We start from the raw sequence: 27270 nt of genomic DNA on the forward strand, positions 1-27270 counted from the left end.
TATTTTCCAGAAAAACAAACCATTTTTAAGCCTTGACCCTTGATTCTTTCATCTCGGCACTCGCATTGGCTTCAGGGAAGTCTCAGAGTACGAGGAGCACTGAATGGGCTGCGATTCCACAGCCCTGAGCTATTCCAGGCTGCTCTTCAGCTAAATAATGCAAAGCACCTCCCTTCGGCTGCGCTTTTCTAGGTACCTGGAAGACAATTTCAAAAACGATCGAGGTCTTACTATGCAATTTGGATATGGCATCGCTACTGCGTTGCTACAAACGCCTGCATTAGCCGTCCTGTGAGTACCTAAAGCCTCACGATACGCAGCATCTTTGCGCTGCAGGAAACCCAAGAACCCGTGAGGGACGCTGGAAATGAAGCCAAATGCGCAACTGGGAAACTTGCTGTTTTCTCTTATTTCTGTAGGGGAGTTGTAGCGTAGCGCTGAGCCGGAACGCACAGCCTGTCCCCTGGGCTTCCTTGGGGAGACTCTGCGATGGAAATTTCACCGCCCCCGTGTTGCTTTTGGAAGCGGCCACTTCGCATCTGCGGCCTCTGCCGCCGGCCCCGCTCCCGGCTGCCCTCCGCGGGGCTCGCGAGCGGCCCGGGCAGGTGCCCGCGGCCGGGACGCGCCACGGAGAAAAACAATTAAAATAAAATAAAATAAAATAAAATAAAATAAAATAAAATAAAATAAAATAAAATAAAATAAAATAAAATAAAATAAAATATCAGGCGTAGCTGCGCCGCGAGGCAGGGGGGCACTCGGCGTCTGCCCCGCCGCGGGGTGAAAGCTCCGCTCGGGCGCGCGGCGAGGGGCGGTTCGGGGTGTTGGTTGTTTCCTAAACGACGGTCGCGCTCGCATCGGAAGCGCGTTTATCGCCTCGTTATTGCCCATTTCCTCCCGCGCTGGGCTGTGCGCGCAGCGAACCGCGGAGCGGGGCGGGCGGGCGGCGGGTCCCGCCCGGGGAACGGGGCGACGCGACTCGGCCCGCGGCCGCGCAGGGGTCAGACCCGCGAGCGCGGCCGCTCCCGCCGCGCCTCCCTCCCCGCGGGCCAGCGGCTTGTTCCCGCGGCTGCAGTAATTACAGCCCCAGCGGGAGCCCCTGCACGCGCTAAGCGAGGCCGCGCGTCAATTAAGGCACAAACACCCCGTCCTGCGCGCAGGACAACCCCCCGGCGCGGGATAACGAGCGCCCCGCCGCCCGCCCCGCCGGCCCGTTAAGGTGGTCCGGGACTGCCGCCTCAGCGCGCCTCGGCCCAGCGGCGGGCGCTCCGTCCGCGCCGCGGCGCTGCTCCCGCCGGGAGCCCCGCGGCCTCCGCGCTGGCGGGGCCGCCGCTCACCTGCGGCGGCGGGAAGGGCGGCGGGGGCCCGCGGCGCCGCGCGGGACAGCGCGTGCGCACCTGTGCGCGCGGGTTCCCTGACACGTGTCTATGGAGGGGTTATGAGCGCCGCCTCGGCCGCGCGCGGCGTCTCCGAGCGGGGCGGCCCCGGAACGGGGCCGCGGCAGCCACGAGCTGGCGCCGCACTCGGTGTCACAGCGCAGGGCTGGCTGCGCCCGGCAGAGCCGCAGGAGCCGGTGCCGGCAGCGCGGACAAACTGCCGCCGCTCCGAGCTCGGGACACCGCGAAACCCAGCCCGGGGCCCCCGCTGCTACGGATCTCGCCTCGCGCGGGCCCGGCCCGGCCCGGCCCGGCCCTGCCCTGCCGCCCGCCACGGCGGGAAGCGCGGAAGCAGCCGCGGCGCCCAGGGCCAGTAGCCACGAGCGCTCTCGCGCGCTCCACCTTAAGGCGGCGGCGCTGCCCGCCCGGGCGCACGCGATAGGCGGGCGGGGCGGGGGCGGGGCCCGGCGGCGCTCGCTATAAATATTCATGAGAGCGCGGCGGCCGCGCTGGCGCTGCCGGGGCCGCGGAGCGACAAGTTGCGCGGAGGCGGCTCGGGGCGAGCGCGGCCGCGGCGGCAGCAGCGGGACCCGGACCGGCCGTGGCAGCCGCCGCCCGCAGAGCCGGGAGCTCGGGGGCAGGAGCCGCCGCGTTGCGCTCCGGCCGCCCCGGCGCTGCTGCCCGCTCGGCGCGGAGGGCGTCGGGCGCCGCCTCTGCCATCTTGAGTCGCTCAAGGCGAAAGTTTGCGCGGAGGGACGGGCGCGGGGCGCCCCGCTGAGCCGCCCCCGCCGCGAGCATGAGACGGCGGCTGCGGAGCCTGCGCTGAGCGCGGCGCATCCGCGGGCAGGCGCTGCCCCCGCGCGGGCGGCCGAGCCCCGCGCAGCCCCCGCGGCGCCCTCCGGCCCGGGACGGGCGGCGGAGCGGGGCGGGAGCGGCGCCGCCGCCGGCGCTCGCCGAGCATGGAGTGGAGTTACCTGCTGGAAGTCACCTCGCTGCTCGCCGCCCTGTGCCTGCTGCAGCGCGCCGGCTGCGCCGCCGCCTCGGCCGCCGCCGCCTCCTCGTCGTCGGCCAAGGAGCTGTCGTGCCAGGAGATCACCGTGCCCCTGTGCAAGGGCATCGGCTACAACTACACCTACATGCCCAACCAGTTCAACCACGACACGCAGGACGAGGCCGGCCTGGAGGTGCACCAGTTCTGGCCGCTCGTGGAGATCCAGTGCTCGAGCGACCTGCGCTTCTTCCTGTGCAGCATGTACACCCCCATCTGCCTGGAGGACTACAAGAAGCCGCTGCCGCCGTGCCGCAGCGTGTGCGAGCGCGCCAAGGCGGGCTGCGCGCCGCTCATGCGCCAGTACGGCTTCGCGTGGCCCGACAGGATGCGCTGCGACCGCCTGCCCGAGCAGGGCAGCCCGGACACGCTCTGCATGGACTACAACCGCACCGACCTCACCACGGCGGCGCCGCCCGCCAAGCCGCCGCCGCGCGCCGCGCGCCCCGCCGGCCCCGCGCGCCCGCCGCCCGCCGAGGCGCCGCGCCCGCCGCCGCCGCCCTGCGAGCCGGGCTGCCAGTGCCGCGCGCCCATGGTGTCCGTGTCGAGCGAGCGGCACCCGCTCTACAACCGCGTCAAGACGGGGCAGATCGCCAACTGCGCGCTGCCCTGCCACAACCCCTACTTCAGCCCCGACGAGCGCGCCTTCACCGCCTTCTGGATCGGCCTCTGGTCCGTGCTCTGCTTCCTCTCCACCTTCGCCACCGTCTCCACCTTCCTCATCGACATGGAGCGCTTCAAGTACCCCGAGCGGCCCATCATCTTCTTGGCCGCCTGCTACCTCTTCGTCTCCCTCGGCTACCTGGTGCGCCTCGTGGCCGGCCACGAGAAGGTGGCGTGCAGCGGCGGCGCGGCGGCCGCCGGGCCCGGCGCGGGGGCTGCCGGTGCTGGTGGCAGCGCGGCGGCCGCGGGGGCGGCCGGGGGACGCGGGGCAGCGGGCGGCGCGGCTGAGCTGCAGCCCGAGCTGGCCGTGGCCGAGCACGTGCGCTACGAGAGCACCGGCCCGGCGCTCTGCACCGTGGTCTTCCTGCTCGTCTACTTCTTTGGCATGGCCAGCTCCATCTGGTGGGTCATCCTCTCCCTCACCTGGTTCCTGGCTGCTGGCATGAAGTGGGGCAACGAGGCCATCGCTGGCTACGCGCAGTATTTCCACCTGGCAGCCTGGCTGCTCCCCAGTGTCAAGTCCATTGCCGTGCTGGCACTCAGCTCTGTGGACGGGGACCCAGTGGCAGGCATCTGCTACGTGGGCAACCAGAGCCTGGAGAACCTGCGGGGCTTTGTGCTGGCACCGCTGCTCATCTACTTGGCCATCGGCTCCATGTTCCTGCTTGCCGGCTTCGTCTCGCTCTTCCGCATCCGCAGCGTCATCAAGCAGCAGGGCGGCCCCACCAAGACCCACAAGCTGGAGAAGCTGATGATCCGCCTGGGCCTCTTCACAGTGCTCTACACGGTGCCGGCTGCCAGCGTGGTCGCCTGCCTCTTCTACGAGCAGCACAACCGGCCCCGCTGGGAGGCCACACACAACTGCCCCTGCCTGCGTGACCAGCAGCCTGATCAGGCCCGTCGCCCGGACTATGCCGTCTTCATGCTCAAGTACTTCATGTGCCTGGTGGTGGGCATCACCTCTGGCGTCTGGGTCTGGTCCGGTAAGACCCTTGAGTCCTGGCGGGCTCTCTGCACCCGCTGCTGCTGGGCCAGCAAAGGAGCCGCCGTGGCCGGGGGCACGGGGGCAGGCGCAGGCGGGCAGGCCGCGATTGCTGCCACAGGAGGACTCGGCGCCGGAGGCGGCGGCTCCCTGTACAGCGACGTCAGCACCGGCCTCACGTGGAGGTCGGGCACTGCCAGCTCTGTCTCCTACCCCAAGCAGATGCCCCTGTCTCAAGTGTGAGGAGGGGGGAAAGAGGCCAAAGGTTAGGGAATGAGGGACACCGGCCTGCTCACCAGCCTGCCTAAAATGCCCCCTCGCTGTTTGGTGCCATTAATGAACCCCTAATGGTCCCTATTAGCCACAGCTTGTATGGAACAATGCGGCTGGCAGAGGCCCCAGGCCGCAGCCCCCTCCTCCCTCCCCGCCATTCACATGCAGGGAGCTCCCACTTCAAGGAGCCAGCGTATTATTTTGCTGGCAGAGGAGGGTAGAGGCTCCCCCGAGTCTTGCAGAGGGCAGAGCGGCTTCTGATTCACTCTGGACTAAGAGCAGCTCCTTGCCCGTGGGAGGGAGGCTCTTCCTCCCCCCATTGCCAGGCAAGAGTGCTGGGACTGCAAGTTTTCGGGATGTTAACAACCAGGCAAATGCCTTATAACACAGACTGAATCAAAACATGTCTTAATTATACACCCCAGATAAATACGGGTTTCCTACATTAAAGGATGTATTTATATAATTATTTGTTACTTTGTACAGATGTGTAAAATATGTATATATCCAAAGCTATACAGTCTGTAAATTTTTTTTTGTAAAAAAAGTTTAGAGGCTACCCCTGTAAGAGCAAATATGAGTATTCTATTTTGTCAATAAAATGACTTTTGATAATTGACTTTTTCAAGTTTTCCCCTCCTCCTGCCCTGATTATTCCAGCTGCTGTGTTGTTAGTTGCTTCTAAGGCTGAGAGATAGAGATTATGAACTATGGTTTTGCATTAGTCACTGGTGTATAACAGATGGCCAGCTGTGCTAGAGAGATTGTGGGCACAAGGACGAGTCTTCAAGAAGTCATTCTGACAAAGTTACCCAAGGTGGGAAGCGCCTCACTGCAGTTCTCTGCTCTGTACATTTTAAATGATGACAGTGTCTTAAACTGAACCTGTACAAAAGAGTCATCTTGCATGGTGAGATCATTAAGTATCACTTTTTTTAAAATGAATTCTGATTAAGGCAGGCGAATGCCCTTCTGTCTGCCTGTCACCCGCGCTTTTCTAAGCACCTGCCTTTCCAGGCATGCAGGCTGCTCAAGTGCTAATGTTTTAAACTTGCAGATTTATGTTTTACAGTGGAGCAGTGAGTTGAGTTGAAATTGTTGGATCAGCCTCTCCTTAACAGATTAAACTAACATCTTAACCTTTCATACTTAACTTTTGTATATGGAATATGGTCCTTTTTTCAAGAGAAAAGGTATTGTTCTTCTGTCAGGACTAAGCTAATTTATTTGAGCAGAAGGCTGTTGAATTAACAGAAGAATGCTTTGGCAATTGTTGAACTTTTTACCTGTCTGCCCAGTGGCTCAGAACATCATTCCTTTAAGAGGAGCTAAATGAATAGGGTTAATCTGTAGGGAACTTGGTTTCTTTTGAGTTTGGGAAAACTTTGATCTTTTCTCTTCACCAAACGTGATGTATAGTCTGAAGTTTCTTTCCCTGCTGCCTGGTTCCTCTTGTTGCAGACCAATTGGCCACCATGGAGCCTTAAAGTTCTTCAATTAAAGGGACGTGGGACTTTTTTTTTTATTTTTTTTAAGAGGAAGACTTGTAACAGTTAGTGAACACCAGAGGGAAAAGGGAGAACAGCCTTTTAAACAGCTTTTCCCTGCATTGTTAGCCAGACTGCAGGCAGCAAGGCATGGCTTGAAGCATTATAGAAAAGAGCTATGAATGCCCTACAGGTGGTCTGCTCACATAATCTCCCCAATTTAAAACATTTTCCTTTACAGGACAATTGCATTACAAAACTCCCTTCTCTTTTGCTCCTAATTGAACCAAAGAACAACTATAAAATTTTCTTTAAAAACTCTGTGCCTTAAAATAAATCTGTTAACTAAGTGTTACTCCATTTTCTGAAATGGAATTACTCAGAATACCACAAGTAAAACCTCCACTAGATGTTATTTTACTCCAAATACATATTTTTAATGTCTTCTCCTTATACTCTGTCAAATTAGGAATAATTTAAAAGCAATTGGTTAGGTTGTGTGTTAGCAGTGAAAAGATAGCCCCAGGTCCCTTATTAAGCTGTCAATCACAGTAAGAGATGGGCAGCTACCCTACTAATGACACAGATATCAATCATTATTTGTGGGAAAAACTTTGTTCCATTGAGCACCGACTTGATTATTCGTGTCCTTTCCCAAGTTCCCATAACTTAATAGGTTCTACTTTTACAAAGTTACCAGGACCATGAAAAGGGGGAATTGAAAACAGGAATCTCTTCATCTCTTCAGAAGGAAGGGACACATCTGAAGTAAGTTCCACTGGGTTGTTCTTGGTGCTTATTTGTGTATCTTTTGACCAGAATTACAGTACTGACACATGTACAAAATGATCAGGCCTATTCCTTTAGGTAAGTTAGACTGTAAAAAAAAATGCAATGATGCAGTTACTGCAATCTTTAAATCAGTGGGACAATTTTCATCGCTGTCTGTGGCGCTGAGGTAGATTTTTTCTTCCTGGTAGGGAAGTACTATGTAAGGAAGCGCAATCACTTGCCAGATAAAATCTGTGTTCCTTCCCCTCCACTGCTTTCCAGCAAGCCAGACCAAAAACAAAACATAACAAAAAAACATCCTGAGCCAGAACTATTCTGTGAGGATTTATTTAGAAAGGCCTTTTGCAGACTGCAGACGGCTGGTTCAGGTTGCTAAAAGCATTTTTAGTAAAATGATAGGAAGCAGTTCTGTGCTTAACTTACCCAGAAATCAGGCAAGAGGTGCTGTAGATGAACTTAATCAGAGGAACCCTCTCAGAATTAATTATGTTAGCAACATGCCTGCTTTAGCACTTGGAAGTAACTGAGCAATCGTGCAGAGATTAAACATTTAAAGAATAGACAAAATTCAAATCACTAGAAACCGCAAACTTGGGAAATTGCTGGATAAGTTAATTTACAAGTAAAGGCTTTGTCAAAACTTGTGTTAAAAAAAAGAAAGAAAGAAAGAGGGGTGGCATTTAGGTATAGAAGAATACAAACCCACGGATACACTGAACTTTACTTTTTCACATTGTCATGATGCACTTTATCAGACTTCAAAGACAGATGTGCTATAAAGACCCTCTCAGAAGGTCCAATTGCTCCATTCAGGAGAGTGACTAAGCTAGCAGAGAAACACAGGTTGGATTTTTTTCTTCTCTCTTAACTAGTGTCTTTCTGGGACCCTTTCCTGCTTTATGTGTTCCTGTTTCCAAAGGAAATCCCAGGCACTATTCTCCTCCTGCCTTAATGACTGAGTAATCCTGCAGCCTCCCAGGGAGCTGGCCCAGCTGCCCGTGGGCTTTTAAAATGAGGTAGAGCAGCCCGAGGGTGCCAAGGGCACACCAGGACCCTACACCCAGCCCTTGTGCTGTTGCACAGAAGGGTCCTGCAGTCAAGTTCCCCTTGCATTGGGCAAAACCTGATTAGGATTAGGATTATCCTGGGAAGGAGGGGAATTTGGATGGGGCGGAACTGGGAAATTCTTGCACCTTGAAATAACGTGAACGTAGCCAGACTTTCTGGGAAACTTTTTACAGTTCCTGCAATAAAAGACATATGAAGGCCAAGACTGCGCACAAGGAGTTTTGCTTTCTTTAAACACTACTTAAAAATCAAAGTGTAGTGGTGCTCCCCTTCTAAGGCATTTTTCCATTGGGCATGGCCAATCTTCAAAAGCAGATAAGTGACATGAGGCAAGGGGACAATTTTGCACTGTCCTCGGCGTGCTTCACCACAGCTTGCAAGCCCGGGTTCGGGCACCTCGCTAAGACACCTGGAGCTGACGTGTCAGAAAATCAACAACAGTTTTCCACATGAGGAAATCGGTACTGAAAGGCCAAGCAGAATGCCCACATTTGGAAAGGAATCTGCAGCCGAGAAGGGAACACCAGAGTTCTTGGGTGAAATCCAGGCCCACTTTGAAGTAAGTGTCAAAACTTCAATACGGGCAAGATATCACTAATTCCAACGCCCATGCTCAATGTTTTTTTTTTTTTTCTTGCAGACACTATGTGAGCTGCAAAGTCAAGACTAGCCTGCATGGTGAGTTAATCCTCTTACCAGTGAAGCCATGGAACTTGCAATGGTTTACACTAAACGCCTATTGTGGGGGAAAATGCAAAGGTGAGCAAGTGCTCAAAAATGACAAAAGAAAGGTGATTTTGGAGTGAAAGCTCCATTCTGGAGGGAAGTTCAGTGAGGCCCAGGGATGTGGAATCAAACCCAGTTTCCGAAGCACCTGGTACAATGTGCCCAGAGCAGCCCTGCTGCTGCTCTCCTTTTTGGGCTCTGCATGACCTACATTTCACAGGGCGCCCTTCTCCACATCTGGTCCCGAAACCCTCTGTTCCCAGCCGGGACCGAGTGGGGAACAGTCCCTTTCCATTCCTCGTCCTGGCCACATTCCCTCTCTTTCTGCCCTGCACACCAAAACTGGGCGGTACTGGAAAGATAGCACATTTCTGCCTAGAATTGAGGAGGACTAGCAATAAACATCACCCTGAAAGGGACAGGATGATCCTTAGGAGAATAAGAAAAGCAACTTGCAGAAGATGGTCCAAGAAGAAATCTTAAACAGGGCAGACTGTCTGCATATGGTCATGATTTTCTAGGCAATTTTCAAGAGAACTCAATTACAAATGTTCAGACAGCTCTATTTATTTAGGCTTTTATAAATGCCCATCATTACTGTAATCAGGTATCTGAATTTCACTAGTTCAGCAGAAAGAATCACACATCATAAATGCTACGGTACTGCGGAAATAACTGGCGCCTGCTATTAAAATGTGGAGCCATAATCTAAGGTGTCTAAGGATAGTCAAATCACTTCAGAAATCAGTTCCTGAGATCAAATGCTAAATCACCTCTTTTTTAACAGCTGAGTTAATACTTTTTCACTCCTACAAGTGTCTAGTCTGTGACCTCACTAGTGAATTAATAGTCAGATTTCTTCTTGGGAGATAAAAATCACAGTGATACCGGGCTCACAAAACTTAAAATCATGGTGTGATTTGAGGAGTTGATTGAAAAGAAGCAGCGCAGCCTGTGGCCATCGTGCGAGGCTTGTCGAACTCAACTGCTCAGTGTCCTGAAGAGCTGATGTTACCTCCTCTTAGGGAAACACGACACATTCGTCCCATTCTCTAACAACACAACTGTAGAAGAGTCTCTTTGCAGCAGTTTCGTATTTTCACCAATGTGTCAAGCGAGCTGATCCCGAAGGGAGCCGCGGTGAAGAGCAGCCTGTTCGGGCTGGCGGGAGCAGGGCGCATCCAGAGGTGCCCTCAGCTGGGGAAAATGGGAATTTCAGCCTTTCCCAAGAGCAGCTCGTGGCTCCCCTTGGCAAGGCCGCGCACATGCAGGCACCTACAGTGTGAACATGCTTGCACATGAGAGAAGCTCAGGTAAAAATCCATGTCTCCAGTGCCTAAAAGAAGAGGCTACTTATGCTCTCCAGCTGCTGCCTGCATGGTCCTTGTGCTCCCCTGCTCACTGATTCCCCCTTATTTTCTGTGTCACCACTTGAAGTTGGCCCCCTGCAGCTGCCGCCTCCATTTCTACTTTCCAGCCGAAATGCCACATGCCGAAGTCCATGGCTTCACCCTTGCAGCTTTCCCTCCTTGCTGGTGGGTATCCCAGGGGCAGTGTCCCCAAAGGGAGGTCACTGGGCGCCCAGGGCAGCGCTCAGAGCAGCGGAGCAGCCGCCCTCCCCGGAGCTCAGCCACTCGGCCCCGCTGTCATTGCTGCTACGAAATGCTGCTTTCCTGGCAAAACTCAGATTCAGTCAGGAAGGCATGGACAAATCATGATTCAGATCCAAGCTACCATAGAGCAGAAAGCTGGGCTATTTCACTGGGATATTGCCTAACTTTTTAAATGTGTTTCGGGAGGGGTGGGAAGTGGTTCTTTTCCGGCACCATTCAATTCCATTTTTGCATTGATGTTTTTGACTTGTTAGGTGCTTTTATACTGATTTTAAATGTGTTAACTAGATTTGGTTGGCATTTTCTTTCCTCCAAACGTTTCCCTTTCTTTGCTAAAATACACCCAGTTAACAACTTTCACAAAGAAGTGCTAATTTCAGTTATCTTTTTCTACTGCAAAATGTCAATGTAAGTAGCATGTAAAATGACTTGAGCTGCTCACTTTCTATGTCCCCTGAAAATAGGGCAAAAAAACCCCAAAACAAAACATTTCTACACTGTAGAAGCTGATTTGTTTCAAAATGTCTGCTAATCATGATACTCTTTCTAGTGGCTGAAATGATCCAATTCCAACATGAGTGAGAGAACGCAGCCCTTTTTGGTTTATGATAGCAAAGAAAGATGGGTCCAAATGGAGAAGAGAGGCAAAACCAATTTGGTTTCTGAGGTGGAGGCTGGCAGCCCTGCGCGGCTCCCGCTCCTGGACGGTGCTGCCATCTGGAGCCACCGTCTCAGCACGTCAGAGTAGCAGCCTCACTACTTTTGTTTCCTCAAAATTGTCTGGGGAGAAAACACAACTACAGCTCTGATTTCTAAGTTTTGTTCTTTTTTTTTTTTTTTTTTTCAAAAATCTAGGGGAGCAAAATTAGGAAAACAGCCTTTTCCCAGTATATGGAGCAGGAACGGCCAGAGCAGGGAAGTGCAGGGAGCCATGAGGAGCTTCGCTGCCGCCGTCCTCCAGCTCATTAGTGCACACGGATTGTGTGTGTTGTTTTTAGCAGCTAAAGAGTTATTTATGGCTCCTATGTTCTCAAGCCAAAGTGAGTGAGGGGTGCAACCAGGGCAAACACATCAGAGCAATGCAAATCACTGACAAGGCATCATGAATGCGAGCTGAGTGGAATTTAAATACAATCCATGAATGAGAGGAAAGATTTGCATGAAGGAAAGAATCATTAGAATCTGATTTAACAAGCAGGATATAAAATAGGCCTTTGCAGCTTAAAATGAAGCAAGGCACATTCACGTTATACATTCTTAATGGAAAAAAAAATCACAAAAAACACTAATTTATTAGCAGAGCTTGGAATAGAAATGGTTTTCACAGAATACCTTTAGATCCTGATTCAGAAACTTGTGCTTGATTGCTTTCTTGAATAGGAGTGGATCACAGGCATGTAGGGTGGTAAGGACCGTTTAAGTGCATGCCAAAGTCCTATTGACTTCAGTGAGATTTTAAAAGATGCTTAAAGTAAGCCTATGCTTAAATGTTTTCCTGAACAAGAATGTTTTTCGGAATTAGGGCTTAACTCATGAGTTTATGCAGTGCTTTCAAACATAATTTCTACTGGGAAAATTGGATTGATGAAAACAAAACATATATATATTTCTGCATGTCTTAAAAAAAACTTGATAGAGAGTTATTCAGGGGCTGAACTTTCTGTGAGATTCAAAAGTCAACAGCAAAAAATCTGTGGAATTTTAAAGTAAGTAACATTTGTAGTGCAACTTTCATAGGCTCCATATTGCTTTAATCCTAAATTATGGATGATTTTTATTATTATTATTCTTAGCATTAAGTAGATAATGGCGGTCTCTGGGGAAAAAAAAAGGGTATAGAGTATTACAGTAAGTAAGTGATATTATATTCTATCTTTGAGAAAGGTAAGAGAAACTGCTTTCAAGAAAGTCCTACTGTCCATGAGTTCCAAGCAGTAGTCCCACACAGTAGGTAGAGCAAACTTTGGTTTAATGTCTCATAAAACGCAGCATGTCCACCTCTAAGCATCTTGTCTTTTGAAGTAATGATGGAAGTGGGAGTGAAAAGGCATTTCATAAGTTTTCAGGGTATTGAACAGGAGGCTTGTGAGTTTTGTCTTTTGGGTTATTTTTTCAGTTTTTTTTCTTTTTTGTCTTTTTTATTTTGGAGATCTATGAAGTGTATGATCCCTGTGGTTTTGTTTTCCCATTCACTACTCTTTTTCTAAATAATTATACTGTGAAAACATTTGATATTCCAGGTTAATAGCAATAGTATTCTCCTGACTTTGCTTTCTCAGTCTCTTTCATTGAGTTGAAACAAGACTCCATTTGCTGAGAGATAATACCCTTTACAGTAGTACATCTCCAGATGTGCCTAAGTAATTCTTGATATTTTGATACATTTTTATTTATTTATTTATTTATTTATTTATTTTCCTGTTAGGGCCATGTTTAGGTGAAGGCAGCTCAAGATTAAGACATCTAAATGCAAGTAAGTTTTTAAACGTGATTTTTGTACAGGTAAGACAATTGTCTGCAATTGTTGCAGTCAATGGAGTTCTGGTGGTGCAGCCAGTGGGTTCTGCAAGGTGAGTCAGTTCCCTCTGAAGGATCCTCGTGGCCTTAATTCAGTTTTGCAGGCAGAGCATGACTGAGCCAACAACCACCTGCGGTTTGAGTCAGTTGCCCCCACTCTAGTTCGAACACTGAATTCACAAGTAGGCATCTAAATTCAGGTGCTGCTGCAGCTTCATTTCCTGACTACATTTTACAGAGAGGAGGCTATCATTAATAATGGTTGCTTCTTTTTTTTTTTTTTTCTTTCTCCTCAAGTTTTCCATACACTAATTTATCCAACTACAGCTTGGCTTAAACTATATAATGATATATGTTTAAACCATGCAAGTTCCATTAGTTCCTCTAGAGAGCAGCAAATATGTTCAAATAAAATATCAACCTGATTCACTCTAGTGTTCACAGTCATTGACTATTTTGACTAGAAAAGCTAGCTTTATGCTGATAAAAGGCCAGAAATTATGTGGAAATGAAGCTACCCAGGTCTGACATTTTCAAGCATTTTCTGAGAACTGTCCTAGCACTAGCACATGGTGCGAACACAGCCCCCCTTCCCTGTGGAAAGGCTCTGCTTGAGCCCAGCCACTCTTCATCAGCACCTTATGGCAGGTGAGAGGGACCTGAAGTGTGACCAGGACCAGCCACAAGATGTGGATGAAACTCTGTGGGTTATGAAACTTCCTCCCATACAAGGTGATACATTCCTATCAGCTTGGTGTAGAAGCCAACATTTATCCCAGTAGACTTGCTTTCCTGGATGTCTATACTAAACTGGATTTTTTTTCCATCCACATCCAAAACTGAAGTGATAAAGAGCATTTATATCTGTTGCCCCAAGACTCCTGGAAGGGACCTGAGGGCCTGTTCTCAAACTGTCGAAGGTGGAAGCACCCAGGGGCACCACAGAGACCAGCGATTTGTGCCTGAGGTGAAACCAAAGCCATTTCACAGAGATCCAAGACAGGTGATGAGGTGTATGTCATGTACTGCTAGAGAGGCTATTCATGGAAAAGGTCAAAAATCTTGATTGTTTTCCCAGATAAAACCCCTTTCCTGTCCTTACTCATACAGGACCATTAACCAAGAGGAAACCACGCATTTTCTGAAAAACACCCATAAATTCTCCATTCCTTATGGCCATCAGTAGGCGTTTTGACAGATGGGGCCCTGTCTCCTGACATGTGCTAGGGTTTAAGGGAACTTGGCACCAGGCAGAGAGCCAGACAGAAGTTTTAAGGAAGATAGTGAAAGCAAGGAAAAATCTTCCTAGTCTTCCCACTCTTCTTCAGATTGACAGCACTACTATATTTTTGAACCCCTCTCTTCTTTCAGATGAGGCTCCAGAGAAATCAAGAGCTGCCTGCCCAGACACTTGGACAACCCACATGGCCATAATAGCAAAGGAAGCCCACACTTTTTATGGGGAAAACCCATAAAAAGAGCTTGCAAAATCCTCTAGTGCTTCCAGCCCTGTTGCCAGTAAGGGTTTCCAGCAGTCAAGCTTACTGGCCTCTGCTTAAACTTGTATAAACCGTTCTTGCAAAGTCTTTTTTTTTTTTCCCTCTCAGATATGACCCCAGCCAATTAAGCTAAGTTAAATCATCCCCAGATTGGCAGAACTCCCATGATTCCAAGCAAAACTACATTTCCTTAGGGTTTTCTGCAAACAAAGCTACATGTCATCCCTACTACCACCCCTCCTGGTGCCATTCGCTTCCAATTGCCAGGTAGTAGCATACAAACAGACACTTCTTCCTCCAAAACAACAGCCTGGGCTTTGGTTAATGCATGGGGTGCTAAGACACACTTTCTGCTTTTGCAAGAAGACCAGGAGGTGGTGGGAGAGGAGCAGGGAAAGGACAAGAACAGCACAAATGCCTGAAAAAAACAATTATTTTCTGCAGCCAGATACATGTCCCTGTGATTCTGAAAATTCATAGGCAGCAGTAGGTCTTGGCTAACTCCTAATTGCCAGTATCCTCACAACTGCCAACAAATCTTCTGTACAAAGTGATCCAGTCAGTGCCAGCACACAGGGTCTGGCAGAGCTGGACGTATTCCCAAGGCAGCCTGCAGCATTTCACTCCAAATATGTCAGGGCCACACATGCACTTTACAGATTTCCCTTTGAAGCAGAGGAAGAAAATTGGAGCAAACTGTGGACACCCTGTTTTAGTGCAGTCACTTTGGCAGGATCGCCCCATCGAGTGCCAGCAATGAGTACCCAGCAGGCCTGATTTCTGGCTTGTAGCAGTGATTCCTGGATGGACAGAAAGTGTTCAGCGTGCCAAGCTTCCTGCCTCCAGCAGCTTTCAGGAAACACTGGGATAAGGTCCTCAGAAGCCCAGAACAAAGAAAGGGGCTAAGATCCCTCCTGGAAAATGAGATTTGCATGGATGAGGTTAACCAGAGTTGGGCAGGGATGAAGCCAGAGGGCAGCCCCATCCGCACCAGGGTGCAGCCAGGTGCAGAGGAAAAACTCTTCCTGCTCCAAGCAGACCCCATATATACAAGGATATCCAGGTGGTCAGACTAGAAAGAGACCAGCTTTCTTAGTACTTCATTTACTATACCAAATAGAGCGGAAATGATGCTCACTAGCACTTTCTTTGTACAAAGTGATTCTGGCAAACACTTACGTGCTCTTTATATGGCCACGTGCAAGACTGCAGGGAAGATTCAGCCAAGGGAAGCGGGTCCTCACTGCGAGTGCAGGTGAGGTCTTCTACAAGAGGCTAAGGTGCCCGCACCTTCCTGATTTTCTTGATATAGTTCAGTTTCAAGGAGGATCCTGTAAAATCTTTGCTCCAGACAAGTTTCACCTAGCGTTAACTTTGCAGATGCAGATGTGAGATTTCAATTATATTATGCATCTACTAACACATTGTTTTGCAAGGTGGTCTTAGTTTTTTGCAACAGGTTTTAACTGACTCCTATAGCTCAGGATTTAACTAATATACTAATTTATCTTTAGTCAGCAGAAGAGCTCTATGTTTAAGGTGTTCTGTCTGTATCAGCAGTGGCCTGCAAGCAGGCTGGCCCTGAACGGACTGAGGAGCCCTGAGAGTTGTGTTATGGTGCCCCAGCCAGCCTGTTCTTATGAGGACTGCAAGGACACTCCAAAAGCAAGGCAAAATTTAGATTGAATTTGGTCTCCAAACCAGTACAGGGCAATATATAAAGTGATACAGTGCCCAGCTGCCATGAATGGGAACTGGGGTCACCCCAGCAAGAAGTATTACTATTGATAGCAACAGGTATCTCAATAGAAGTGAAGACTTTAATACTTTGCTGAATCCAGACCTGTATCTTTAAGGCTTAGGATTTTAGGTTCATGCTAGTCAAACTTTTCAAAAGGTAAAATGTGCTCATTCAAACTGGGATATTCAGGAATGTTGATTATTTTCAGCAGAGGTTTTTTTGTTGTTGTTTGTTTGTTTTGGTTAGAGAAATACTGTCCTGAAGGGCAATGAAATGTCAGCTGCTGGATCTACATCAATCTAGCATTGTTTTAGGGCTTTTGGTAACGTACAAAGTGCTAACTAAATAGGAAGCATGACATTGCTGTTCTAAAGCTTGTCAGTATTTTTGGCCAGCTGTCATGAAATAGGTGTGTTAGACACAGACAATTTGTCTTCATTTTGGAGATAATTTCTCAGTTATCAGAAAATGTCCTTATTGCATGGTCCTTATTTCTATAGGCTAAATATTTTAGATGGATTTAAGTTGACGTAGTTGTGTGTTACACATTATTCCAGATCATCAGGCTGGAAGGGACTGGAACCTCTGTCTTCTTTACAAGAGAATAATGTGCTTTGCTAATAACTTAGGGCCATCCTTTGAATTTCTTGTAGTTTTATGCTTCTTGAGCTCAGTTCTGGGTGGCTGTGGGGAAACATAAGTGTGGCTTAAATGCAAACTCTTTCGTATTCTCCAGTCATTTAAAATCAGGATCCTGTCAAGATCCTTTTAAGGCATATGTGAAAGTCTCCACTGAATCAGTTCAAAAAGGTGCTTATCAATGCATCAGATTTAGCAAGCTGCGTTATAGATATTTATATTTCAATAAAACGTTTTAGGAAGAGGCTTGATGAAGCAGAAGAAAAGCTGGAATTTGTTAGCTAGTATTTCTGCCATCCATCTGCTTTGGAGCATTTCTTCTTCATGGATACCAGAGAAACTTAGGAAAAAATAGACACCAGAAATAACTGTGTAATTGGTCTTTATATTGAATGTTAAAGGTAAAAATCAGTCACGCTGACTTTTAGAGAAATGAGCAGGAGTGGGTGTCTCGGCAGAGAGGATAAGGAGGGATTGCTCAGCAAGCCTACCAGGGCTCTAAAAGCATCTTTCTTCATCTTTCCTAGGAAGGGAAGAATACTGCACACCTCCAGTACTAAGACAGGCTAGGAAACCACAGAAGATGATACAAAAATTCTTTCTGTTTGGTCAGAGGCTTCTGCATCTTTCCAAATGCCAAAGGCAACATGTTTAACAATAGAAAAGTCCCCAAACACACTCTGGCATGAGGTGCTTAAAGTCCCATAGGCAAAATAAATGATAAACAGTAGGAAAATAAGAAACAGAAGGACTTGCTTCTGATTGCTGACCCCAGATCTTCCATCTTTCTTGAGGGCACCATATATAAATTTCATCTTTAAAGAACAGCTTGGAAACCATCGTCATCTTGTTTCAGTGAATTTTTCATCAGTGAATATGTTTCAAAGCTAGTCCAGTACCCAAATTAAAGTGTTAGCTTCAAAAGCCAATTTAGAGATAACGCTCTGATTTTTTTGATATTTCCGTGCTGTGAATGGCCAAGGAAGTGGAAACTGTCCTTTGAGTTAGACTATGTCCTTTGAGTTAGACTAGATGGATTCTTCCAGAGTTAAATCATAGCTGCAACAAGGGCCTGGGACAGCCCAAGCAGAAGAAACAGAAGCGGGAGTGGGCAAAAGCAAGGCAAAGGCTAGTGAACTAGACTGGGATTGAAATCTAGCTGCATGGATGAGAGATTATTTTAAATGTAAAGATACATTTCATACTTTCTGGTCAGATTTCTGCACTGCTAAGCTCCTTTTCCACAGTCAGCATTTATGTGTATCCCTGACCAAGAATTCATGTTATGGTTTTGAACAGAGACCATCTAATTTTGAGAACATTTCAACTACTCAATTACAGTGTAAGCACTACTTTATAAAATTATTTTTCTACCATTTGAATATTGAGCTATTAAAAATACAACAAAAGACAGAAGTTAAGTAAGAGTCTTTTCAACTACTCGACCTTCATAGTTTTGGAGATGTATTTTTTTATTATTCTAAAACATTACAAGCAGTATTAATGTATCTTTTCATCATTATAATCACGACATTAAAATAGAAGTGTACAATTAATATCCTCTTTAATGATCCCTTCTAGAAAGATAATCTCTGCAATAATTATGTATCACACAAGGGTAGTTCATTTTAATAACTTGAAAAAATACACTAAGTGTCTTTGTACATAGTTAACTTCATATTTAATACTTTTCCCAATCTCGGATATTTATGAAGAACAACTGCTGCTAATAGGAAATTATGCATTCCCTAGACAGCTGTCTACAGCGTATTTCACAAGAGAACAGAGTCACAGCTTTCTATTAAGCTGGTGAGAGCAAATCAAAGAGACCCAATGTAGAGTGTGAGGAAAAAGGAGAAAATTATTATAAGTAAGTGATTGAAATTGGCTTTGGCTTCATTTTCTGTATTAAAAAACAAATTAAAACAAACAAAAAAGCCCACTTCTGCTCAGGAAAAAAAAAATAAAATCTTTTTTATCCAGAGGTAAAACTATTTTTTGTTTGTTTGTTTTTGTTCTTTTTTTCTGAAATCATGCTAGTAGTGCAGAAGCTCCTAAGCAGTCTTAATTTTACCGCACAGTAACATAGATATTCTGAGCATTGGACTCCAGCAGCCTATCAGTTACTTACTTAGCAAATTCTATGCTTCAGTTAAAGATACTAGAAGAAAAAAAAAAAAAAAAAAAAAAAAAAAAGGGGGGGGTAGGAGATATTTTAGAATTTCCAAATAAAATTATATTTCCTACTGTGAGAATCATAAATTTCCTGACCATCTCCAACTCTTATTTTCAGGGAGCTCTAAATCATTTCTGCATAGTCTCACGCTCAGTAGCAGAGGAGACTGGATGAGCAATGAAAACAGCTCCTGTGCTCTTCCGTAAGGGTGCAACTGGTGGAGTCCTCGGCTATGGCAGCCTTGTCTGCACACAAGAGCTAAGCGACGGGTTGTATTGCGAGTGCTGTGTTGTCAGCCTGTCTTCAGAAATGTTTTTTCCAAAATACTTGGATTAAGAGAAAATTTAAAGACATACTGTCAAGCTTAAAAAGCAGCTTTTGCGACATTCTCTTGAGCAAGAGATACATTTCAGTAGGAATCGCAGGGTCATGTTCAGAAATGTAGAAGACTAAAGATGTGCTTAAATGGCAGAAAGTCTTGCTACTTCACTGTTTCATTCCTAAACCAGATTAATTACTTCTTTTACTCACTCTTTATAGGGCATTTGGACAGAATAGAGCCTTGTCTTAAGACCGAGTGACACTGAATAGAAGTAGAAATTATGTTTGGTTGCCATCCTGGTGTCCTCTTTCAAACAGATCTGCTTTCCTGGGTCTCCCTCCTTGCTGCTGATGCACTTCCCAGCCATCATCTCTGATTTGTTTCAGCCATGAGAGCTCAGATGATAGTGCAAACATTTCTGCACATCTTCCCTTGGTCTTCTCTTGCTAGCAGATTTACCCTGTTCCCAAGAGCCTGTATTCATAATTTAATATATGTGACTTGAAAACAGTCTTTAAAAGAAACTCACAGATATTCCCTAAGGATTAGGTTATTGATAACATAAACTTCTATTCCCCCTCTACCGAGATGTCCATGCAATCCTGCTCCTAGAGGATATAAATCCATTAAATGCTCATTACACTGACCCCACACTGAGTCCAAGATGATTCAGTCCAGAGTCCAGGGAGGCTGCAGCAAAGGGACGGTACTATGAGCAAAGGGCAAAATCTCCCAACTGTAAACCTCAAGTGGAGTAAGGAAGAAGTTCTCTAATTTCCCTGTCTATTCCAGGCACTAGAAAGATCTTCTTGATTCAAACGGAGACTCCTGAGTTGTTAAAAGCTGTGTAGCTGGTGACACAAATAAGCAAATTGTGTCCAGCCATAACGCATGCGTTATTTATCCTCCCCTATTTATAGGCATGCAGATATCTCAGTTTGAGGGGTGCACAGGATACACTCAATCCACATTTGTTCCTTGCATTCCTGCTCACAGCTGGGCAGGCACAGGGAATTATGAAAGGTTCCTCTGCTGCAGTATTTTGTGACAGTACATGTGAACAGCAGAGGCTCTATTAAAGATGCTTTGCAGGCTGAAGAGTTTAAATATTTAATGGTTTTCTGTCTATGATAAGTTTAATAATTAATATGACTCCTACCCTGAAAATGACAAAACATACAGCTAGCATGCAGGATAAAAGAAATAAGAACAGCTAATAAGAAGGAAAACATTACTTATAATGTAGCAATTAAAAACCTCTGCAGTAAACCCAGGCATCTCCTAGTATGTTACATGGTGGAGGAAATGCTGCCTCCAGTCCCACACAGCAATTCTGCCCCCCATGCACCAAACCTACCAGTTTTGAGGCAAGGCAGAGGATGTGGCATAATTAACCTTGCATTTGGGAGAAATAGTGCATGGATGTCATGCACTGGCCTGTTGTCAGGACTTTTGCATCCATTAGAGTGAAAAGGGAGGATGGAAAAGCTGTTTCCTCTGGATGTTCTGCACAGAGGAGCCCGCCGTGAGGTCATTACAAAAACATGTTACAAGGCAGAATTGGGGCAAGATGGGATCTATGCCTGTTTTCTCCTCTGCACGGGTCTAAATGCAGTGAAAGCTACTTCAGTTCCAAGCAGTGCCTTCAAACTCCTGCAGCCCCCTGAATGATCAGTTTTATAAGGCACTATAACCAGTACATTTCCTCAGAGTACCTGCTCCTCCACCTGGGACGATCTGCAGGTATCTGCAGCCTTCAGCCCCCTCTGACTTGCAGCTAAGAGCGAACCCACTTCACGCAGAGCTGCGCCTCAGCGCTGGGCCACGCTTACATAAACGCAGCAGAATCACAGCAGAAGGAAAGAACGAGGCATGACAATGATCAAAACGGTCATTACTTAAAAACACGTTTTTGAATCATTAGCTTCAGCAGTCTGCCAAATGAAGAAGCGAGTGCTTTTGTATAGACACTGCCGCTGTATCCTTCTCTTGGGCTAGACACAACCTTCCTCGAGCCCAGGCCTGAGATAATCACCCGGTAGCAGAGAGAGGTTTATCCAGAGTGAGTCACCAGAGTCTGAAATGGGTCAGATGAGTCATCTGTCCTGCTGGAAATGAGAGCCCCGAGTGCCTACCTCAGACAGAGGCGTGCGGTGCTTTCTAGACATGCTGGTAGCTCATCGCCACCAGCACTAGTACCAGTAAGCAGTGCCAGGGCCCGCGCACTGCAGCACGGTCCCCTACACTGTCACGTTGCGTGGCCAGCCCTATCTACCAGCTCCCTCCCGAGCAGCTCGCAGCACAGGACCATTTCCCATAAATAGTCTGGATTCAGCCACCTTGTTTTGGAGGCCAGCAGGAATGAACAGCTCAGACATGGCCAGACCATAGCTCTGGACAAGAGAGCAATGCCATGGTACTGTTAACTAGTACAGGTACAGCCTTCCAACCCCAAAGTTCAGTAAGATCCAGACCTTGTTTACACACTGATACCTTGAACACTTTGGAAAAAAAAAAAACACTTTATTTTCTTTTTCTACAAAACATTTGCTTTGAGGGCCTTGGACAGCTTAATATGAGGAGTCTAATTAACTTTCCGAAAAGAGACAATGTATAGCTGTGCTAAAAATCAAGCCTTTCTTAAGCTCAATTGTTGGAATAAAGCTAGGTCAGGGCAAACAAGTGTATATACATGCTCCTGAAAAAACAGATTTAAAAAAGAGTGGCAGTCCACAGTTTTATGGAGCCACTCACATTCACAGGAACATAAAGCTGTTGCATTTTCCAGAAAAAGTTCTCTTAGTGTAGTATTCTTCAAGCTCTTATCAGAGGTTTTGCTTCCTCCTCGATAGAGTCTTGCTTCGTCATCTTCCTCCCCTCAGCCAAACGCAGCACAGTACCGTATCTATCTCGTGCACAGCCTCAGCCGCGGTGTCCAGCTCCAACCTCCCCAGTGAAGCAGCCACGCATCGTGGCAGGATCCCAGGGCAGTGCTGACTCAGTGCCCTAAACCCATTCTGATTTTTTTGACCTCAGGCAACTAGTACTGCTATAATTTGATTGTGCATCAGAATTTGTTAGCTCAGCTGAATCATAATGTCCTAAAAGCTTGCTCTGAACTACAGAGGAGGAAACTCCGAGGTGAGACTTGTTCTGAGGTCTCAAAGTCAGGGTGGTATCTTGAATGAAACCTTGCTGAAGCCCGGGTCTCCCTTGCCTGCACGTAGTGCCTTGCTGATCAGCGGCACACAAGGGCCCTTCAATGCCGCCTTGATTAGCAGCAGGATCTCTCAGTACACAGGGCATATTGCTGTTACTGTTAACATTAGTGTGGGCAGTTTGCTGAGAGACCACTTCAGGATGAAGAACAGGCTCTCCTTCCTCTTCAGAGAGAAGCGAGCAGGAGCCGTCACTGCCCTGGCTGCCTTTTGGTGCTGGCTGGTCTTGATGTTGAGCTAGGGAAGAGCTAGTGCAGTGTCCTGGAGGCAGAGCTGAAACGTGGGCATCCTCCACGTGGAGGTTTGCCAGCGGCTTCTTCTGTCGGTTCCTCGCTGTCATCATCCGAAGAGCACAGACAAGATCAGCAAGGCTGAGCAGGAAGGACAGGCTGCTCACTGCCCACATGAAAATCATCATTATGGATTTCTCTGTGGGCCGGGAGATATAACAATCCACCGTGCTTGTACAAGGTGAATGGTAGCAGGAAAAGCGCTCAGGAACAAAAAATCCAAACAAATAATATTGCCCAGCTCCAAAGGCAGCTTCAATTAGTGTCCTAACAGAAAGCTGAACAGTGTATGCCTCTGAAAAATCAAGGACACTCAGGCTGCCTGCGTCATAGTCTTGTCTATAGGCAACAGGACTTGCACTGTGTTTTTTCTGGTCTTTGGGGCTAGGCAAACACTTATTGCCTTTGTGTCCCTGTGCCAAACCATGCATCCTTACAATGTGCATGGCCACCTTGTGCAAAACGTAAATGCTGAAAGCAGCATAAGGCAGCAGGATAGACACAGTCTGAAAGAGCCAGAACCTGAACTGAGATATGGGTGAGAACAAGTCATAGCAAACGTTGGAGCACCCAGGTTGCAGGGTGTTGCAGATGAAGCGTTCCTGCTCATCTTGGTAGAGCGGATAGCCTGCCAGCACGACCACTGCCAGTCTCAGCAGAATTATTAATGTTAGCCAGATCTTTCCTAGAAGAGAACAAAAGGTAACAGAAATAGAGCACTGAGAGCACTCATCCTAACTGGGGGTATGTGATGGAGCCACTCTCCATTGACATTTGAAGAAATGGCATTTGCAATCATTTTCCTCCTCTTAAAGCTGCTCTTTGTCTTTGTTTTGACTGGAACTGAAGCTCGTGTGAAAATGTGTTAACTAACACATTCCATAGCTTTCATCTAGATGTGGCAGTGTAGGAGTCTGACACACAGTAAACCCTGCCAAGCAAAACCTCGGCTTCATTTAAGCACTTCTACATGTCCAAATCTGGTAAAAAGAGTTAAGGGTTGTGTGAATAATCCCATTTCAATTACAGTTCTTCCTTACTGTCTGTTCCATGCCTTTGCACCTGAATTTTGTCCTAGTTTGGTATAAATCAATTAGCACAGGAGGAAGCTTGTAGATACAAAAGGTTTTTTCCTGCTGTAATATTTGTTCTTAGTTCTAATGTAAGATTGGCTATGACCAAGAAAGTATCTCTGTTTTGTCTAGAGTTACTAATGAGCTAGTTAACAGATGTTAATTACCAAACTTATGCAAAATGTTCTACAAATGTACATTTGTGTCTGTGCATGTGTACCCCTGTCATTTCCCTTTAATGCTTCTTTGGTTGCCTCATCGTGGTATCCCCAGCCCTCCCTCACATTCCCTCTGCTGCTCTCTCTCTCCTTTCAGAACAATTGCTCCTTCTGCCTTAAAACCAGGACCCAGGGGAGCTTTACAGATTTGGCTTTTCAATACATTGCTTCTTTATATTTGTCTTTCTCTGAATTCTTTCATATAATTGCTTTAGGCAAGGCTCAGACTCATTAACTTCAATGGAAATGATGAGATGTTTCCCTTATTCCAATAAACCAATAGTAGTGAAAAAATAGTAATTGCTGCCCTATGTCTCATCTTTGAATGAGACCTTGTTCTTTGTGCAGTTTCTTAGAGATTTTTGGATGGGATAAATTTTTTTAGGAGTCAAGAAAAGTCAATTTTGAAAATCTTTCCATTTTTTTTTTATCATAGCTCAGAAAATACCCCTCAAAGAGGAAGTAGGAATCTATTTCATAAGAAGACATATATTCACTATTCTTATATCACATACCCGACTAATTACTTCTTTTTTTAAGGATCTCTATTAGACTGATTGATAGCAACAAATCAAAGAAGTCAGCTATCAGATAGGGTGGCCCCAGATACAAAGCAGACAAAAGCGTGTAATATTTTAAAAGTTCCTTACCTACAACAGTCACATTATAGTTGAGTGTGATAATCAGTAATCCCAGTGAGTCCAAGCGCTCCATCTTTGAACGGGTTCACAAGACTCCCAGCCTTAGCAGTTTTGACATTTCCAAAGTAAATTAGACCTAGAGAGGAAAAATAGGGGAAAAAAAATGAGGGAAGGGTAAGAGACAGAAGTGAGATACTGAGTCACAACATTATCAATGAAGAATTATTTTAATGAAGTGAACAGGACTGTTTGCTCTGGATGTGGGAGCAAATCTTCCCAAGGGTTTAACAGGGCTTCTCCGATGTGTCTGCTCTTACCTCTTCTGTGGATCTTCTGTCCAGACAACTGCAAGTGGACAATATATAACAGGCGTAAGCTCTGCCATTGTAGACTATTCTTACCCAGCCGGGGCATACCAGCCTCCAGGCATTGCTGGGATGCTTCAGGGCTGAAAGACAGAGAGAGCAGAGAAGCGCAGGGCAGGCGCAGGAGGAATTGCCCATGGGTAACAGAAGGAAAGGGGATACAGAAGGACCAGCATCCTTCTGCTTGAAAGACACTTTCAGTCTAGCAGCTCCCCCCTAGGAAGCTCTCTCCTTGCAGCTTCCCAGAGTCATTTTGTTAATAAACCACAGCCTTCCTGACAGGACACCATGGCCCTGTCAATCATGGGCACACCAAAAATTCCCCCACGCGTGAGCCCAGCCTCCCTGCAGGCAAGAAGTGGGGAAATGGGGAAGCTTAAAAAAATAGGGAGCAGCTGTTTTCCAGAAATCACTTTTAATTTCTTTTTTTTTTTTTTTTCCTGCGTAAGTTGTTTTGGGCCCAGGCATTGCTGGGGAAGCCGCGGATGCCCCTGGCCATGGGCATGGCAGTGAGACCGGGCTGCCACCAGAAAGCGGGCTGGGAACAAGGCACGGAGCCCTTGCCGTGGCACCGATCCCTTGGCAGAGCAGCCTGCAGCTCAGCAGCTTGTCGGATGCTCTGCTCTATCCTCTCAACACTGTAATGTCCGACTTGTTGCCAGGAAATCTTATTTAAGGAGAAAAAAAAGAGACAGAAAAAGTGTATGTGAGACTCAGTGAGTGATGCCACAACAGCACAAAAACTTAGGGCTGCCGGCCTAGCATGGGCTTGCTGCCCATGATGCTGCCACCAAGAGACTTACTTGTGGCCAGCTGTGAGGAGGTTAAGGTTTGTGCCTGGGCATGCTTTACCTGCTAAAACTGATCATTAAATAAAATGTGGCAAAGTGTGGCAAGCGTGTTACTTAGTGTCACAAAGACGAGGTCTCCCCAGCTCTCTGACCACTGAGTGTGCAAAGCATCCACAGGACACGTGAGCATCATGTGTATCCGTGATCCCTCTCCTATGGCAGCCTGCTTTTGTTGTTGTTGTTGTTTTGTTTTGTTTTGTTTTTCAAATGTGATAGTAAATACAGGATTTTTTCTTGTTTTCAGCAATGGTATATGCAAAGAATTTGCCAAAGAAACATTCCCTCTGCTGATGTATATATGCTGTGTGAGGGTTGTTTAACTCCTTTTTTTCCTGCTAAATTTGTTTTCGCATGTGTGTAAGAAGTGTGGGAAGGGGAAAAGCAGGAGGAAGGGAACTGAGGAGAAAAAAGGTACAAAAGGCCAAGATCATATACTGGAAATGAAGGCATTCCTGTCAAACATCCTTTGTTAAAAATAGCTATCAAAAATAGTCGGGAATGTCAAGATGGTGGCAGAGTGTGAATGCTCAGCAGCTGCTTTAACACAATAGACTATAAATCGCCTCTGTCAATATTGCCAGCTAGAACATCCTTGTTCATCATGGCTGTGGGAGACCTGTATCATTTGTGCATAAGAAACGTGAGAGTCAGAGATTTAAGGCCCCGAACTGTTGCCTTCAGGACCATGAGATGACAGGATATGTTGAGGAAGGATGGCCCATTTTCATTGGAAAGAAAGAAAATCCAGGACAATGGATGATGAGTGGATAGCGAGGGACATCATTGAGAACTGGCTGAAGGGCAGAGCTCAGAGTGTTGTGATCAGCAGTGCAGTCTCGCAGGAGGCCTGTAGCCAGCAGTGTCCCCAGGGATCAGTATGGGGGCCACTTTTGCTCAATTTATCAATCTACAACCTGGATGAAGGAACAGAGTCCCTCCTCGGCAAGTTTGCTGGTGATGCCAAATTGTGGCTGAGGAGTGGCTGATGTGCCAGGGGGCTGCGCTGCCATGCGGGGGGACCTGGACAGGCTGGAGAGATGGGCAGAGAGAAACCTCATGAAGTTCAACAGAGGAAAGTGCAGGGTCCTCCACCTGCGTAGGAATAAATCCAGGCACCAGTCCAGGCTGGTGAATAAAAAGGCTAGAATAAAAACAGATTAGAATAAAGAATTCTAATAGATGAGAAGTCTCAGTTATTTGGTGAATTTGGCCTGCATTTTTGCACAATGCAGATGAAAATTGAAAGGCTAGGAAGTTTTGTGATCTTCTGCTTCTACGATGAAGCTGGTGATGGCTCAGCTTCTCTGGTGCCCAACATCTGGCGTTAATGGGAGATTCAGTTCTTAGCCCAGGCAACAGCCTCCCACTCTCACAGCAACCTCCAAAGGGGTTAACATGGCACAAAAATATCAGATATTCACCCATTCCTGCTGTTTGTATTTGACTAGTTTCAAGGTCATTTGTGGATGGAGGTTTTCCTATTTTAAAGAAGTCTTCCTACTTTTAAAACACAGCACACTGTGTAAATTGTTTAAATAAAAGAAATGCCTTTAGTCATTGTCAAATAGATTTCATAATAAATAGAGGGCAGCAAAAATATCCTTGGCTGACTATGCTCTATGTTTAGTGCTGTATATTAGAGTTGCTCATCACGAGCATTGCTAGTTTGTAGAGAGCAAATAGATCACTGCT

At 47.0% G+C, this 27270-nt stretch overlaps 2 protein-coding genes across 2 annotated transcripts; one reads left to right on the forward strand and one right to left on the reverse strand.

Annotated features, from left to right (window-relative positions):
- The first annotated feature begins 2302 nt into the window (after positions 1-2302).
- On the forward strand, positions 2303-4961 carry FZD8 (frizzled class receptor 8). The gene has a single exon (XM_088534025.1). It carries the CDS (start codon positions 2336-2338, stop codon positions 4310-4312), a length of 1977 nt encoding a protein of 658 aa, XP_088390151.1. The 5' UTR covers positions 2303-2335; the 3' UTR covers positions 4313-4961.
- A 16967-nt stretch (positions 4962-21928) lies between these two features.
- On the reverse strand, positions 21929-24435 carry GJD4 (gap junction protein delta 4). Its single transcript, XM_010221819.2, has 2 exons — positions 24372-24435; positions 21929-23115 (listed from the first exon to the last, which is right to left on the reverse strand). Exons 1-2 carry the CDS (start codon positions 24433-24435, stop codon positions 21929-21931), a joined length of 1251 nt encoding a protein of 416 aa, XP_010220121.2.
- Positions 24436-27270: the final 2835 nt, after the last annotated feature.

Source organism: Tinamus guttatus, unplaced genomic scaffold (genome assembly GCF_059628265.1).
Source record: "Tinamus guttatus ecotype Peru unplaced genomic scaffold, ASM5962826v1 Tinamus_guttatus_pri_ptg000530l, whole genome shotgun sequence".
Classification (NCBI taxonomy): Eukaryota; Metazoa; Chordata; class Aves; order Tinamiformes; family Tinamidae; genus Tinamus; species Tinamus guttatus.

Bases quoted from the DNA above. Each gene is read 5' to 3' on its own strand.
- FZD8 (XM_088534025.1), top strand. From the start codon at position 2,336: ATGGAGTGGAGTTACCTGCTGGAAGTCACCTCGCTGCTCGCCGCCCTG.
- GJD4 (XM_010221819.2), bottom strand. From the start codon at position 24,435: ATGGAGCGCTTGGACTCACTGGGATTACTGATTATCACACTCAACTAT. The intron at 23,116-24,371 runs GTAAGGAACTTT...GTTCTCTTCTAG, and splicing joins CTATAATGTGACTGTTGTAG to GAAAGATCTGGCTAACATTA.